Source organism: Saccostrea echinata, unplaced genomic scaffold, assembly GCF_033153115.1.
Source record: "Saccostrea echinata isolate AGI-Se365-2 ecotype Australia unplaced genomic scaffold, CSIRO_AGI_Sech_v1 ptg000054l, whole genome shotgun sequence".
Taxonomy (NCBI): Eukaryota; Metazoa; Mollusca; class Bivalvia; order Ostreida; family Ostreidae; genus Saccostrea; species Saccostrea echinata.
In genome coordinates, this window is record NW_026889803.1 from 42,295,432 (window position 1) to 42,313,024 (window position 17,593).

The following is a 17,593-nucleotide window of genomic DNA, read 5'->3' on the forward strand; positions in this document are numbered from 1 at the left end:
GTTCTCTTGTCTGTATATTGAAAAAAAAAGTTTCATGCAGAAAACTATGCTTAAAATACACAATTTATCTTTGAATATTTGTGCAGTAAAACAGATGATTTTGTCAGCATCTTGAAGTTTTCCGTAAGTGAACAAATCAACAAAAGGTAAGCTACATTTCTTTGATGTCATAAAGTAATTTCACATTATTATAAAATGATTCTAAATACAGTTATTTATTTTTATTAATTGCTAACTCTTGAATAAGCATATCAAGTCGCTTCCTGTCCCAAGTTCTGTCTGTGAATGGATTTCTGAAGCAGTTGTCAGAGCACCTACCATCTTATGAGGTTACACTGATGCAAGCATGGGTTACCTCCTCATTACTAGTGCCTCAGTCTCCTCTCAGGCTCAAGTAAGTGCAAACTTACATATTAAATCTGTTTATTCTCTTCTAAAAATATACTGGTAGTCTTCAGTCTCATACACAGCTAAAAAAAGGAAACAGTGTTTAACATTTTTTATGCCCTGCCATGAATATGGCCAGGGTATATACTGTTTGACATCTCTGTCTTCTATCTTTCTGTCCTTTTATCCTTCAATCCATCTGTTACACTTTGCATTAATTAGCTCAGTTTTAAAGTTCAAGATATTTTGACCAAAATTCATACACTGTAGGGCTGTCAGGGTTCCAAATTTTTCGGGTTTGTAAATTTTGGGGTTCTTTTCAGGTCTTTCGGTTCAGTTATTTACAGTGCTCCCCCCCCCCCCCCCCCCCCCCCCCCCCCCGCTTATTGTGCCAGGAATTCTCCAAGAACAGATTTCCCCCGTGTTAATTCGGAGTCTTTTCAAAATGGGGAGGAGGGTGAGGTTGACAGGTATGTACGTGATCCGGATTAATACGCCCATTATAATGCCACCCCCACTTATTGCCATCCGCCACTGGTTTTTGGAAACAAAAGTTCAAATTATATAAGGAAAACCCTCGATAACAATGCCAATTATCTAGCAGGTGTCGGTAATTTGGACGTCACATTTGTGCTTTCACAGTGTTTGCTGTGAAGCGTGCCTGACTGAACAAGGAATTCAGCTAAATTAAAAATAATTGTTGTATAAAACTAAAATTGGCAGTGTCTTTAGTGTTGTTTTTATAAGATAGCAGTATTATTTCATCACAGTAATGGGAAAGTCAGGGAAGAGAAGTCATATAAAGTTTAGATTACGAAAGAAAAACCCCCAAATAATTGTACATTTTATTTAACTATGAATTGATGATTGTTCGTTATCACAGATAATGCAGCAAGCCATAATAATGCAAAACTTCATTTTCCCCCATTAGATCAAGAAGCCGTTCTATAGATCAAAAGGAAACCCCATCTCTATTTTTAGACTATTATTATTCCACACGTGAAATAGCATAGCTAGGTTCCCATTACCTCTGAATCAGTCAAAAAGTGTTGGACACATAATGGGTTGATTGATAAATATCAAAACAGAATAAGAAGAGAAAGTATTCAGGTACTAGCAAATGTGAGAATACATGTATATTACAATGGGTTAATGAAGATTTTGACATGTAACCTGACACGTGACTTTCCATTCGACAGTCATGATGCTTAACCAGCAGAACTTTTTAATTCTTGAGATGGTGAAATAATCTACTTCCGATTCAGATGAAATTGTCGATAAAACTCAAAAACTTTTTTATACTGTACCAAGAGACTATAACTGCTATTGACACTGTGATCATTAGGTTGTTTAATTCTTGGACCAAATGACAGAAGAGCGAAAGAGCAGGAAATTGATAAGTGGTTCAATATGCTGACATTTTCCTTTCATTTAGTCAAAATTCTTGTAAGTCATTAAATTAATGTCTTTTTTCCTAAAGAAATGAAAGCTGTGCTTAATTGTGCATGTATATACACACATGCACAAGCATGACATTTGATTGTAACTGAAATAATTTACGTATTCATTTTGTTTTGGTTGGCTTGAGCCCAATGCATTGTAATTTATGACAGAACTCTTTATATTGCCACCCTTGCTTTAATGTCAAAATCTGCCATGGACAAAAGTTGGCAATATACCGAGGTAGCACTGTACATCTATTTTGAACTTAATTTTCATGAATTAAACTTGAAAAAATCTTCTTTTTTCCATGTATTTGTTACATTAAATTCACTTTGAAAAAAAGTAGAACCATGTTAATGTGTTAACATTGGTATTTAGGACTACCAGGCCAGTATTAGCTATAACATGACCACTTTTCCTTTTTTTTATAAATATTCCATCCGTTCATGACAATTGTTTTGTCATGGATGAAGTAGATTGCAGATGTGATATTTATTTATCAATGTTATTGTCATCATTCTTTTGATTTTAATCCCATTTTTTGTGTAAACCAGATTCTAATATATAAACCACACCCAAACCAAAATCGAGAAAAATGGAACCGAAACTGAACAACTTGGACCACAATTATCGGTTATTTTGGGGAACCATGAAAGCCCTAATACATTGAATACATACACTGATACATACTGGTGATAGCTCTTCACTGTGGCATCATTTTCTGACATTGACCTTTCCTTTGACCTTGACCTTACCATATTCCTTATTTTGTGTTTAGCTCAGTTTTAAAGTAACTATTAAAATTATTATAACCAAAATTCATACACTGTTACATATTGATGAGAGCTATTCAGTTGTGGCATAATTTTCTGACTTTGATAAGACTTTGACCCTGCTATACCCTATTTTGTTTTAAGATAAGTTTTTAAGTTCTTTTCAAGAGATATTTATCAAATCTCATGCACATTGGTGGGAGCTATTTAACACTGACCTTGACCTTACTAATACTTAGTAACGTGCTCTAGCACAGTTTAGAAGAAACTGTTCATATTTTCTACAAACCTCACTTATAAATTTCACATTTTCCCCTCACTTTATTCTTAGTTCATTTTATTTAATTCCAGAAAGGATTACTTAAGAAAATTTCATACATTGATAAATCTCTGCAAGAGCATTTTTATGATTTATGATCATACATTAATTTGGTAAATATGACAAGATATTGAAACAATGAGACTTTATTAAATTGCTGTTAGATGGGTTCAGTCCACTAATACATTTCCCATAGGCGACAATGTTAATGTTTTCTCCTACAGCTTCTCCCATAATTTTTAATTGAAGGATGGGGCACTCCACAAATGAAAACACCTTAAATTCTCTCTCACTAGTTAAAATCTTGAGGTGGCATGTCAGATTGGTTTTCCGCAAAATGTATTCAGAAAAAAATCTGAAAATGAAAGTAAAAGTAGGGTATATCCAAAATTCAGGGTATGCACACATCAAACAATTTAATTCCATTACTTTCAAAGATAAAAATGAAAGCGAAATTTTCTCTTCTTTCATCTCTAGTTCAGATGACGACCTACTTATTTTAAACATGTATTGTTAGCAAGTTCAGGAACTATTTCATTTTAGTGCACTACTTTCTTCCCCTAACAATACTAAAAATATTTAGAGGTATGTGCCCAGATATAAGATGGGATGAATCAATCTCAGACCAAAGAAGACAGTATATTTTACAAGTATTTTGACTGTTGCAATACAAATGTACATGGGGGGGGGGGGGGGGGAGGGGGGCATTCATGTCCTATTGAAATATTTCTAGTTCTTTCAAAATTCTGCAAAGTTAGTGCTGCCCAAGTAAGTGTAATTATGCCCCTGTACCCAAAAATTCAGGGGCATATAGTTTTTGGTCTGTTTATCTGTTTGCCCACAAAAACTTTAAGCTTGCCCATAACTTTTGATTGGTTAGAATTATGGCTTTCATATTTACATGTGGGTCAAATTTGCAGACTTGCTTAAAAAGTTAGTGCAGCCAAAAGAGATGTAATTATGCTCATGTACCCAAAAATTCAAGGGCATATAGTTTTTGGTCTGTCTATCTGCTTGTCCACATAAACTTTAAGCTTGCCCTTAACTTTTGATTGGTTAGAGTTTAGGCTTTCTTATTGGTGCCAGGGCTTTCATAAAATGCAAGCCCATTTTTTTTAATATAAGTGGTATCACTTAATGCATATTTTTGCATCTTTAGAGATTTTATACAGCTACCAACTGTAAAAGAGATGTTTACAGTCAGTGGATTGGAGCCTGCAGAGGATGGGCAGATAACTCATTTCATACAGGCAATCAAGAAAACATATGATAAAACCACAGTGAGTAGTAATCATGTATAAAATGTAGATGTATATCAAATAGCACATGAGAAAGAACAGTGCTATAATTTTATAAAAGTGCCTTTATCATAGCAATGAATTTTAAAAGGCATATCAGAAATGTGAATGTTGTCCTTCTTAATGCTGTCTGAGGACACTCATTCTGAAGAATTGGCTTAAGAATTGACTCAAATAGTACAGCATATTTGAAAATAATGCTGTAAATCTCTAGTGATTGCCAACATCTGATTGGCTTAATTTGATTCAGGGTTGGAAGGAAAGGATCTGTTTAAGAGACAAGGTGATCCAGTTCTTTGTGGACATCCCTAAACAGATAGCACCAGTCATGCAGTCTCTACAACCAGCAGATATCCTGAAGAATGTGTATGCTGTGCTGGGCTACCTGGTGAAGCACTGTGCTCCTGTCTTGTTTGTTCAGGTGAGTTGTTTGTAATCTGTAATTACAGGTAAAATTTTCATTTGCATGCCACAGTTTTCATTTGGCCTTCTTTGGAATTGTTATTTAGTTCAAACAATGCTTTACTATATGTACATGTATTTATCAGGTGCATGCTTACGTGGAAAACTTTGAACGTTAATAAGTAGGAAAGTACCCAAAGAGAAGATATAGTCATGTTATTGATATACAGTAGTTCCCACAAAAATTTGCTTCTCTACCTTAAAGTGACAGTACGGCGCGTCTCATCAAAAAACTGACTAGATAAAATTATCCGACAAGATTTGGAATTTTTTTTACTACTCATAAATGTATAAACTTTCAGAAAATTACAACTTTTACAATTAAATAATTTGGATTATTTCATTAAAATTAATAGTTATTCATGGGACGTAAATATATACATCGCAACGTGTTCGGGGTTCCACATTCCATGCTATGCATGCATGCGTAGTTTTCATAAACAAAACAGCATGGTTAGAGAGGGAATCCCGGTAGGCCTGCTACATTGACAAAGTCGACCAAAAAGAAAAAGAAACTGAAAACAGAACTTGAAAAAGCAACTTTCCTGACTAAAATTTAGTTTGGGGATTAATATAATCGCTGGATAAGGAAGAAATGGGAACTCGGCGACACTCGTGCAGGGCTCTCGAAGGTTCTGTTCGACAGGTTTGTTGATACTTGTTATCATTTCCTCATTTTTCCGTCACTTTCAAAGAAAAAAGATAGTGTAATCTCAACATAAAAAATACATCTTTGACTTATAAACATTGTTGCCATTTGAAATGCTATTTTTTTTTAACTGTGCAGAAACATATTTTGTTTGACATTTGCCGCGATAACGTATGATTAGTTGGTTTTTCCTTTCTCGGACCCCAATACACAAAACGTAAACATTTGTACTTTAATTTCTGTTAAATTCGCCTGAATGCAGACTAAAATCTTTTCGATTATTATTTTAGATTATTTTATCAGATAGTTATGATAATTTGTGTTTTTGAAAATTGCTTTCACCTAATATTCATTATAAATGTAAACGCTACAGTGTAGGGACGTGCCGTTTTAGAATTCACGTGGTACAAATAAACAGATCTAAGATTGCTCCAGTTCATACGACCCTTGATTTTCCGGCAGATTCTAATTACGTTAATTTTGTTTAAGTAGAGAATATTTCTGTTTCTCAAACTGCTTCAACAAATTTATACCTTATTTCTTAATGACATATTGGGTAAATTTGGATGAAAAAGCACATATTTTGCAGCCGTACTGTCGCTTTAAGCTAGGAGTATAAGGCATTTTTACTTCAATTGAGAGGTGTTGATCTGATGTTGTGTAGACATGCATTATTTTAAACAGCAGAAATTATTTGAACAAATTGTAAGATATTTTGAAATCCCTTTTTAAACCATGCAAATCTTTTATTTAAAATAAATTCAGTGAAAATTCAATGTTTATTTGATGCACATCAAATTCAAGAATTAAATTATTAATGTTGTCATTGTAGTCCAAGCCAGATTGCCCCCTGCCTAACATACTAGCAGCTCTGATTGTCCCACACTTCATGTATAATACAGACAAGCCCCCTAAATCTGCTTTTGTCAACATTGTAGGACAGTATCTTCATCAGGTTAGAGAAATGATTGTTTAATTTTTTCAGGTGGATACTCATACTTTTCAATGACATTTAATCCCTGCAACCTTTTTAGTTCATCTTCCTAATCCAAGATTTTGGGATAAAAGACTAAATGAACAAACTTATCATTTAAGATAACTTTATCATCAAGTGTTAGCTTACTCTGTCTCTATGACAAAAATGGGACAGATCTCTTAGCTTGTGTTTCTCTTTCATGTTTTCAGTTTGTGATAGGGCTGTCCAAGCTTGATTACAGACGATCTACTTATGTCAACAGAAAACTCGGCGATATTGTGTCTATATATCTACCTAAATATTGGGTTGGTGCTTTATATCACAGAACTTATGTAATTAACTGTTTTAAAGAATATGAAATTTATAAGACACAAAACAAACATAATCAATTGTTAAACTATGAAATTGAAACATACTTCTTTGAATACTGATATGTGGTATTGTGTCCAAGAATGACTTGAATTTCTTCAAGAATTATAGTTTGGATCTGCCATTTTTAAAATTTAAGATTTCTCTTGAGAGGTTTTAAGGTGAAGAGCTTGTATATGTCTTCTTATATTACCACTTATCCGTCTTACAGAGCTCCTCTTTAGGTCCAGGAAGGCAACACCCACTTGTGGTAAGAAATATTTTAAGTTTTGTAAAACTACAGGTTTTGTTGTCAACATTTTGCATATTTGTTTTGTAGGTTTTATTAAACTAGCATATAGATAATATACAAATGGATAAAATCAAATGCCCTTTGATACCACTTCATATATAAGATGTAAAGATTTGAAAGGTGTTCTCTCAAAATATTTTGTATTATGTAGTGGGTATAAATATAAACAAGGTTCATGAAAAAAGATCTGCCAAAAGTTCTAATATCATCAGTACAGCAGATATTCATAGATAGGAAATCTCACACAGCATTCAGTATCAAGTACATGCACATATGAAGTATTTTAGCATTTTGATCATCAGTGTGAGCAAGTATCATTTTGGAAAAACCCACTGTCAGTAAACAACCATGATATGGAGAGATTTTTTTCAGTTACACAAGGTGTATAGCAATTAAGTCACAACATATTTGATAGTTTGATTTTTCTTTCACAACTTGTGTATGCATGTACATTCATATACATGTACATATAGGTGGAGTACATGTATTTGTTCCACATACATTTTTTTTTCACCTGTTTTCAGTTATCATTAAAAGCCTCATTCATTAAGGATTCACCAGAGAATGATGTGGCCTTCAGACATTTTATGCTGGAACTAGTTTGTGAGAAATATCTACAATTTAATCAACAGGCATATAACCCTAATCATCAATATGTGAGTTATAAGTTGGTGATGTTAGTTTGTGTTATGTATTTTTGCTATAAAAATTCTAATATGCTGGTTTCTTTTTAAAAAAAAATTGACATTTATAAAATAAACATTCAGTAGATGATGCATTTCAAAATCTTCATTAAGAGTTTTGTTTGTCATTATTGCTTCCAAGTGTTTGAGGCTGAAGTCTTCAAATTTTATGTTCAGTATGTTTGAAAATTGGAATTTAACATTTTGAGTTCTGGATCATTAGGATGTGCAAATGTAAATTAGGAAATTCTTATAAATGACACCTTATCGCCAAAGTTTCTACTCATCCACTTCTTGTTAAAGAGCATTCTTAAATACTAGTTAGACCATCAGAGTTTCCAATGTGACTCTCCATATCACAGAAGAACTAAATTGTCCAACTTTGAACTCCTCAGTCTAACCACATTAATTTTACTGTATTTCTTATTTTTAGGCTATTAGGTTCCTCTTGGAAGTCGTGAAACTTACTACAGAACCTGATGTCATTGAGAGGTAAAATTGTTTGGTATTTGAATTTATTCACTATCAGTTTGAAAAATACTTACATATTGATTTTCCATTATAACCAATTATTAGTGCGGTACCACATTTCATTTGATTGATTGATTGATTGATTTTTTATTTGTTGTTGATTTTATAGTGACTGTCGGATTATCCTGTATCCCATTCTGAAAGTGGATCTATTAGCTTCCACACACCAGTCAGAGCTTCTAATACAGAGCATCATGGAGGCTGTGTGTACAAGTCAACAGAACAAGGACATGTAAGTTAAGCCTACAGTAGAACCCTAGAGAGTACATCAAACAACAAAACAAGGACATGTAAGTTAGGCCTACAGTATAATCCTAGAGAGTACATAATACAACAAAACAAGGACATGAAAGTTAGGCCTACAGTATAATCCTAGAGAGTACATCATACAACCAAAGAAGGACATGTATGTTAGGCCTACAGTAGAACCCTAGAGAGTACATCATACAACAAAACAAGGACATGTAAGTTAGGCCTACAGTATAATCCTAGAGAGTACATTATACAACAAAACAAGGACATGTAAGTTAGGCCTACAGTATAATCCTAGAGAGTACATTATACAACAAAACAAGGACATGTAAGTTAGGCCTACAGTATAATCCTAGAGAGTACATTATACAACAAAACAAGGACATGTAAGTTAGGCCTACAGTATAATCCTAGAGAGTACATCATACAACAGAACAAGGACATGTAAGTTAGGCCACCAGTATAATCCCAGAGAGTACATCATACAATGAGTCCTTTCTGTGGCTGTCTTTCATTGGCAATTCAGTCAGTATTGCAAACATTAGAATCAAAGAATATTAAAATATCTATATCTATTTGAATAAAAAAGCAAAAATTGCAAATGCAGAAATTTTAATGTTACATTTGGAGGATTTAACTGCAGAAATTTTGATTCACAAAAAACACCCATTATGCAGTTTGTTGATGAAGGGATTTTAAAGATGAAGTATCTATGTATTATGGATTAAGTTTATATCCCATTCTAATGGATTATTTTCAAATATCCTGAAGGTTGGGATTTGGGATTAAAGATCAGCATTCTGCACTGCAGTTACTGATTTCCACTCCAATCCCTGTATCTTTCAAAATATTTACTAAAAAGATGCAGTGGAAACCTGTTAACATGGTAATTTCTCAGTAGAAATCAAGATATTTTTCTATGTGTTTTTATTCACATTTAGTTATTCACCTTTGGTGCTAATGTAAGTCCAAGGTATTTTTGATGCCAGAAATTTCCTAAAATTTCATTTCAGCTAAAGGTAATTATAAATGATAATGTGAAATTTTATATCTCAAGATAGTTATCAGCCAAGTTTTTAAATATCTTCATAAATATTCAGTTTGCATTCATATAATATTTTTTCTTGTAATTTTATTTGAAAACCTTTTTGAACAAGATATTTGTCCATTGAAATATCCTTGGATATTGGAAGTTGAAATTAAAAAAAAATTTTAAAAATATCTTTTAAATATTCAGTTTGCATTCATGTAATTATTTTTTTTTGTAATTTTATTTGAAAACCTTTTTATACAAGATATTTGTCCATTGAAATATCCTTGGATATTGGAAGTTGAAAGTTCATAACCTGAGAGTGTGTTGCCCTAGACCCAAGATCATTGATCAATTTCATGGTTATTTAGTATACAGAAATGTTTAATTCCTATACCGACCATATCTTGTAAAGGAGAACATAAGAGGGCTCATATTTATCTAAATATTGCATATGATCTTATTGTACGTATTGACCCTGACATAAGGTCATTCCAGCAAGTTTGTGGTTACTGGCAAAACAAGCATTCTGAGTGTATGGAATAAGAAATACTAGTCCCCATACTGGTGAGTGTAATCTGGTTCCCGATAAAAATTGAAAAGGCCATAATTCCATCAAAAATCATTGAAGCAGAATGAAATGCAAACTTGATATGTACATCATATCATATTAGATGTCATATGAGATGTACATCAATTCATCAAGGTACACTCTCATTTCAATATGCAAGCATTTAAAAAAAGTGCAGAAAATAACTTGGGACAGACAGACAGACAGACAAACAAAGAGGAAACCTATAGTCCCCTTTGATTTTACTGTTAAGGACTAAAGTGTTTTATTTGTGTCCTTTTAATTATTTTTTCAAATGGATACTATTTGGAAGTTGGTCATTGGTACAAAGGTGTATTGTCTAAGGCTGAATCGTGACCTTGATTCAAGGTCATGCTGGAAAGTTCAAGGTCACTGGCAGAAATAGTTTAAACTATTTGTCTAGTATACAACTTTCGGAGAAAGATTGGAAGTTCATACTTCAATCAAAGATTGCTTATGACATAAATGTGTCCCATGACCTAAGGTCATTTTATCATGTTCAAGGTCACTTATAGGAAAACATTTTATTCCTGTCCTGTATCTTGTAATGGAGAACAGAAGAGGTCATACTAACAATGAAGCTCATTGAAGTGGTAAAATTTTCCTTCTGAATGAAACATTTTGAGCTGTGAATTCGTTTGAACATTGGTTGTTACATGGTGACATGCCCATTTCTTCATGAAGGAGAAAGCCAGTCTATCCCAAAAGCACCGGTCCGTTGGACAAATCCGATGAAATTCGATTTGGTCCGATGATGAAGTTAAATTATTCCGTCCAAAGGCCCATCGATTTAGATTTGTGTTTTTTTTTCTTTTTACTTAATTCGATCGTCTATAAAATACAGGCGACTCTTCTAAACTCGGAAGTTCATGGGACCACTGATCTTGAGTTCAAAAATCAGCATTTTCTCCCGATGGTTATCAAAAAAAAATTTCTTTCATTTGAATATTTTATAGAAATGATTGAACCAAATCTAAAGTACTACTAAACAATATTCTTTGTTTATCTAAGTGTTCTTATATATGATTTATTTCATCTATTAGTAAATTGTATTAAAAATTAAATATGGTCGTACAAAAACGAAAGTAGAAATGGCAGCGTATCTATACTTATAAATTAATAAATTTTGCAAATAAACTCCGAAACGGGTGCACCAGAGTTCATACTAACTCCTCTAAGAATACACTATATACAAGATGATGTCCGTAAACTATATTTAGATTTCACTCGGATAGTTAGTATCGTACATTAAATTAAAAGTCTACCCTCATTTTCTATAAACAGCCATGAAATAGCAAAAACATGAGTACGGTGGCATTTCCGGTTGGCGGATCTAAGTTACTGGCAATTTTTAATGACACTGACAACAAGCAATCGTTCATTTATTTCATAAAACGTCATCACTGAATTATTCAATCAAAACTTGATTTAAATGATATAAAAGAGATAAGTTGTGATACCCGATTAAAAAGGGAAATGTGCAAATTATTTTCGTCATTCACCGATCTTAATATTGACGGAAGCTTCTAGAACATCATATAGCATCGAGCCCGATGTTAAAAAAAAAACGAGGCTATTATTGATTATGCTACATGAAAAAAGCTTTTGTGTGAATGGTCATTGAAATAATGGTAAATCATTGATAACACTATAAGTTTTGAATATATTTATATATCGAAAGACTAAAAACATACATGTAGTAGGTTTTCCTATCGGTAAAATCCTCACTGCGAGCATCGTGGCAACGAACCCAAAGTACAATTTGTACTTTGCAATAAACTTGCTTACATGAAAAGAGAAAATTTAATGAATAAGGTATTGTTCAAATACAATCAAAGCTGTAAACTTTTGTGCTTTAATCAATACATTTCAGTTATTTTTCTGAATACAGTCCTTTGTATCAAATACACGGCCTATTCATAGGGCGTTAAAAGCTAATTTTTACACAGGTACTTGAGTCTTGGTTTATAAATACGTATGTACCTTATTGATACATGTATGTAAAAAAGTAAAGTACATTTTTTACATATCGATAAGGTACGTAGATATTTATAAAGCAAGGCCCAAGTACCAGTGAATTTTTAACCCCCCACCCCCCACCCCAAATCAATTTATAAGTAAAATGTGCATATTCCCTGCTTTTATCCTTGAGGGAAATGAAATAAGAGCATCTGAAGTACAATATCCATAACATAGTGTAACAGATTTCACAATAAACGCCAATTAATGAAATTGTTTTTTTCTTTCAAATTTTCACAAATGGAGGGGGGGGGGGGGGGGGGCGTACATCTACTTCCTGCAGGATTTTGAACAAAGTATTTCTTCCTGCTATAAACCTGTAGGCTGTCAGTAGAAACTACAATATATTTTCTGTCGGTAGTAGTATAAATTCAATTCCCCGTGCTTGCGCGGGATTTCATCTAGTATGTAGATAAATAAACAAAACAAAGTTTACAAAGTATCTCAGGTTAAATAACTGAATAAATGATGTATTTAACATTGTAATTTTATTTTGTTTCTTTTTTATAAATATTATTGTTTGCCTTGTTTACGGAAAAAAAACACAGCAATAGGTCGCCAATCCATTACGCACGTGACACAACTGACTCAATCTAAATTTTTGAAAGTCTTGGAAATCACCTAACAAAAATAAATGCCCTTGTTGATAAATATTTTCAGTCTGGCAAATATTGATTTGGTCCTGTGAAATGCATCAGACTGCCGGTCATTTTAAGAACCACTGGGACAGAAAAGATTAAACTTATGTGAAAACTCTTTGAGGTATATGTAGTGTAGATTCTAATTGTTCAAACTATGACCCCTGGGGGAAAGAATGGGACCACTATAAGGGATCAGAATTTTATATTGAAATATATAGGGAAAAATTTGTACAAGAACTACATGACCAGAAAAAAAGAAAATTATGTGAAAGCTTTCTGAGGTAGTATAGAGTCTAAATTGTACAAACCATGGCCCCCAGGGTACATGTAGGTGGGGCTGCAATTTGGGATCTCGGTTTTACATTGAAATATACTTATCATCTTCTTGAGAACCACAGGACCAGAAAAAATAAAACTTAATATGTGAAAACTTCCAGACATATTTTAGATCCCTAATTGTTCAATCATAATCCCCAGAATAGGGTGTGGTCACAATAGGGGTTCAAAATTGTACATTGGAATTAGTGGATTTTTTAAAAATATCTCAAGAACCACTGTACCTGAAAAGTTGAATCATTTAAAAGCTTCCTAATATGAATTGAATGTAGATTCTAAATTGTTCAAATAATGGCCCCATGGGGGTAAGGTATGACCACAATAGGGGATCAAAGTTTCACATGAGATTATGTAGGGGAAAAAATTTTAAAAATCTTCTCAAGAACTACAATGAAACCATTCTTTTGCCAACATTCCTAAGTTGTGTGGATTCCTTTTTTTTTTCAAAATTTTGCAGTGATGATTCTATTCCAATATTTAGCGGAATTCCGCTAATTTGAGTCCAAGAATCCGATATTTAGGAGTGTTTTCTGATATTTTGGTACTTTCTATTTTGCAGCGATCCGTTTCAATTTTTGTCTGGGTAAAATATTCAAGTTGTTTTGTCCGTGTTTTGCACTCGGCACACCTCGGCCGATTCGTATCTCATCTAACTTCATCTTTGATGAAGGTGACGGAATCAGCCGAGGTTTGCCGATTGCGTGTTTTGAACTTATTTGCATCATCCAGATGTTTGCTTTTATCTCGTAGTAAGGTAAACACAAACGTGGGGATGATTCAGACTTCCTTACAGTGGTGTGGCTGTTCATTCAGCTAGGTCAGGATGTAAAAGTTGTTAAACAAACTGTGACACCTCAATTTTTATCACTCAATTAAACTTATTTTTGGCTTGCTAAAGCCCATATTTTGTCAGCCCCTAGATCTGCAACCTATTTCAGGTATTTTGGCCAATTCTCAGGATCATCACCGATTTTGGAGCCTGTGTTAAGAGTTGGCTAAAATTGGAATCAAATTTTACTAAATGCATGTATACAGGAAAAGGATTTCTTCTTCTTAACTGCAAGGCCATGTTAGGCATATTGATATTGAAGCATATCCATGTTGTGTGAATTAGAGACCCGCTAGAGTGGGACCATAATAAAGGGTCACAATTTCTCATAGGGGTAAAGAATCTTTTAAAAATCTTTTGAAAAAACAGCAGGGCTAACATTACTTGGGTGAGAGTTGTGGCCTCTTGTCTTTACTTTTTTATCTCTATTGCAGATCTAACATATGTGCCATCTTGTCCAAATTTATCAATGATCACAAGAAAGGCCACCTGGAAACTATATTCAGCACATTACAGAAACTTCCTCAAAGCTGTTGCCCCTACATCTCGCAAATTGGCCCCCAGCTACAGCACTGCTTGATTGAAAATGAGTCCTTCAGGGGTGTAGGAAGGGATAACACTGTCAGGTAATTTTGTAGTTTATTGATTAATAAATATAAGCAGAGATTAAGGAAATGTCAATTTCTTTCTTTGAAAAATAATGAAATTGGAAAAGATATGGCTCTCTCAAAGGAAAAAGTAAGGTGAAGATAAATATGGTACCTGACATAAGCAGCACAAGCAAGGTTCCAAGTTTATTTATATGAATTCAAAAAGAAATGTGCACAAACTTGGTAATACATGTACATATAATTATGCAAGGTCTATTCTTTTCAGATCAAAGTATTATCAGTTGTTGAAGTACTTTAAAGTTGAAGGATCATGAGAGTTCCGAGTAAATTGCTTTCACTTGGAAAACTATTGAGAAGGTGCCATTTTGAAAACATTAAAGTTGTTTATAGATTGGAAATGATGTGAACTTGGTGAGTCAGTACTTTCATGGATGTGTCTGTGATATTTTATGGATCAAGAACAAACACGAAGTCAGTAAAAGAAACAATTAATTGAAGAGTTATAATGTAATTAAGAAAAGTGGGGTTTTTTTACAACAGAAATGAAAAAGTGTTTGGAATAGTTCAGACAACATTCGATTTTATTAGAAGGGTATAATATGAATTTTTAAGTTCATACAATAAATTCTCAATTCATTCTTTTTTCTATTATTTTGTGTCCAGTTTTGTTCAGGTATTTGTTGCCTATATGGCATAGAATAAGAGTTGAGGAGTAAGGATTTGATCCTTTTATGGCGGGTTTCAAATTCACTGCAGGACATGGAGACTGATCCTGTGGATGAGACCATATAAACAGAGGTCCTATAGGTGCTGGCACAAAAATGACCCCTCACTGCTCAATAGCCAAAAGTGTAGAGTGCAGGTTAATTTGCAGCCCTAAAACTGCAATTAGTGGCATTCCAATATGAGTGGGAAATTCTCATAAGGACATAAAGCAAGCAAAACAATTAAAAAAAAGATCAGACATTTACCAGTGTAAGAACAAATATATGACTAGACAAGGACAGATTTTCTTGTATAAAAAATTTGCACTGTAATAGTGAAACAAAGTCCTCCATTCTAACAGATTTGGAGTAGTTTTTCAGTTAAAATCCTTTTAGAAGTTTTAAATTTCAAATGTGTATAATGAGTAATTTTGTAACTGTTGAAAGAAAACAACTCTCATTGTTAAATAACTAAATTGACACTATCACAATGCTGCTGACAGAATTCTGTCTGTTGCTGTTTAGTGAACTCATTATGTAGGGTTACTGGAATGAGAAATATGTTAGACATTTTAAAGAACATATACTTCATAGTGTAACGGTGAAGTGATTCAAATAAAAACTAACGTGTCACCTCTTTTTTTTCAGAAATCATCTAAAGTACACACCCTTTATAAATTGGTGACAGAATTTTAGTTTTCATTACAATGAAATAAGAAGGCAGACAAAGCCGTCAAAAATATCAGACCTTGGTGTTTTTGTTTTCAAATTGGTGGTTTGTTGGTTATAGAATTACAAATCACACTGTCCTTTTAAGTGGCTATGGTTACAAGCCCACACATTTTATTCTTCTTTTTTAACATATTTTTCATTTTTAGCTCACCTCAACAAAGTTGGGGAGAGCTTATGTAATACCCTCAGTAGCAGGTTAAAGTTTTTGGAACAGATTTCTCTTCAAGTACTCCTATGCCCTATATTAATCAGAGATGCATGGAGGATGCTTCTAGTGTGTTTTGTGGTACCAGTCAAGGTTTCAGATGCTGGAATTTCAGCTAAAGAATGACCACGTTAATGTTTTTGGAGCAGGTTAAAGTTTTTGGAGCAGGTCTCATTTCCTAGTAACTGCATGTATAAGCCCTATGTTGACCAAACTTGCATGGATGTTACACCTAAGGATGCACACTACCAGGCTTATGCTGGATCTGACCTACATTTTCCGGATGAGTGTCCAGGTTAAAGTTTTTGGAGCAGATCTCATTTCCAAGTAACTATAAGCCCTGAACTGACTAAACTTGCATGGATGATACATCTAAAGATGCACACTACTGTACTTTCTTCGGATGCTGGATCTGATCTACATTTTACAGATGAGTGACCAGGTAAAAGTTGTGGTGCAGGCCCATTAGCAAGATGATAGTACTAAGGCCTGTCTGAACGAAACTTGCATGGATGATGCATCAGGGAATGAATATTCTCAAACTTGCTTCAGATGCTGGATTTGACTTATATTTTCTGGATGAGTGACTATATAGTTTAAAGTTTTTAGATAAGTCCATTCCCAAGTATCTGCAAGCCCTATGAGACCAAAGTTGCCTAAATGTTGTATCTAGAGATGCACACTACTAGATTATTTGTTTAGTGTGGGACTTTGCCTTTCTTTAAGACAACATTCATTGTGGTGAGCTCTGTAATCTCTGATTACCTATGTTTTAAGCCTACATATAAAGAAAATTTGGTTATAAATTGTATTGTAGTCTATCTCATCTGCTCATAACACTTTATTGTCATTTTGTAATAATATAATAATATTCAATTTTGGCCCAAAGGTTTTTCCATTAGCCTAAAAAGGTATGGTTCAAAACTCAAGTCTGTCATTAGAAATCCTCCTACATTCTTAGTGGTAGCCAAAACAAAACAAACAAAACTTGCATATGAGTAGCTATGATAAAGGTTTCAAATTTTGATCTGAGCCCAGGGGCTCAAAGAGGTTTTGGTTTTTCATGAGTCATTGCTGTAGGTAACCTACATTGTACATTTTCTGAATGAATGAACAGGTTAAAGTCTTTTACAGTAAGGGGTTTATAATTCCCAATTAGTTATTCCTATGTTGATCATTATCATCTAGTAATGAATGATGAAAATAAGGATGAGTATCATCAATCATGATTCATATCCTGCATGTGAGCTATATTAATAGATGAGTGAACAGGAAAATGTCCATTCCCAAGTTACCATGTACCTTGACCAATCTTTCATACATGTATCTTGGGATGTTTGCTATTAGTCAAGCGTTGTTTGCTGTTTGTGACCTTTTCTGGATGTTTGGTCAGATGATTTTGGAGTAGGTTTGACCACATCGTCGCAAGCCACGGGTTTTGTGTCCATTCTATTTCCACT

General features: G+C 33.6%; 1 protein-coding gene across 1 annotated transcript in view; it reads left to right on the forward strand.

Moving 5' to 3' along the window:
* Nucleotides 1-15,138, forward strand: part of LOC133205965 (protein MMS22-like) — a 44,680-nt gene extending 29,542 nt beyond the window's left edge. Inside the window, exons 23-34 of the mRNA XM_061341872.1 lie at nucleotides 87-146; nucleotides 248-394; nucleotides 4,082-4,202; nucleotides 4,471-4,641; nucleotides 6,164-6,286; nucleotides 6,517-6,612; nucleotides 6,888-6,926; nucleotides 7,493-7,624; nucleotides 8,085-8,143; nucleotides 8,292-8,414; nucleotides 14,316-14,507; nucleotides 14,758-15,138. Of these exons, the coding sequence (XP_061197856.1) occupies nucleotides 87-146; nucleotides 248-394; nucleotides 4,082-4,202; nucleotides 4,471-4,641; nucleotides 6,164-6,286; nucleotides 6,517-6,612; nucleotides 6,888-6,926; nucleotides 7,493-7,624; nucleotides 8,085-8,143; nucleotides 8,292-8,414; nucleotides 14,316-14,507; nucleotides 14,758-14,806 (1,312 nt within the window). The 3' untranslated portion in view covers nucleotides 14,807-15,138. The remainder of the gene's footprint in view (nucleotides 1-86; nucleotides 147-247; nucleotides 395-4,081; nucleotides 4,203-4,470; nucleotides 4,642-6,163; nucleotides 6,287-6,516; nucleotides 6,613-6,887; nucleotides 6,927-7,492; nucleotides 7,625-8,084; nucleotides 8,144-8,291; nucleotides 8,415-14,315; nucleotides 14,508-14,757) is intronic.
* The last annotated feature ends 2,455 nt before the right edge of the window (nucleotides 15,139-17,593 follow it).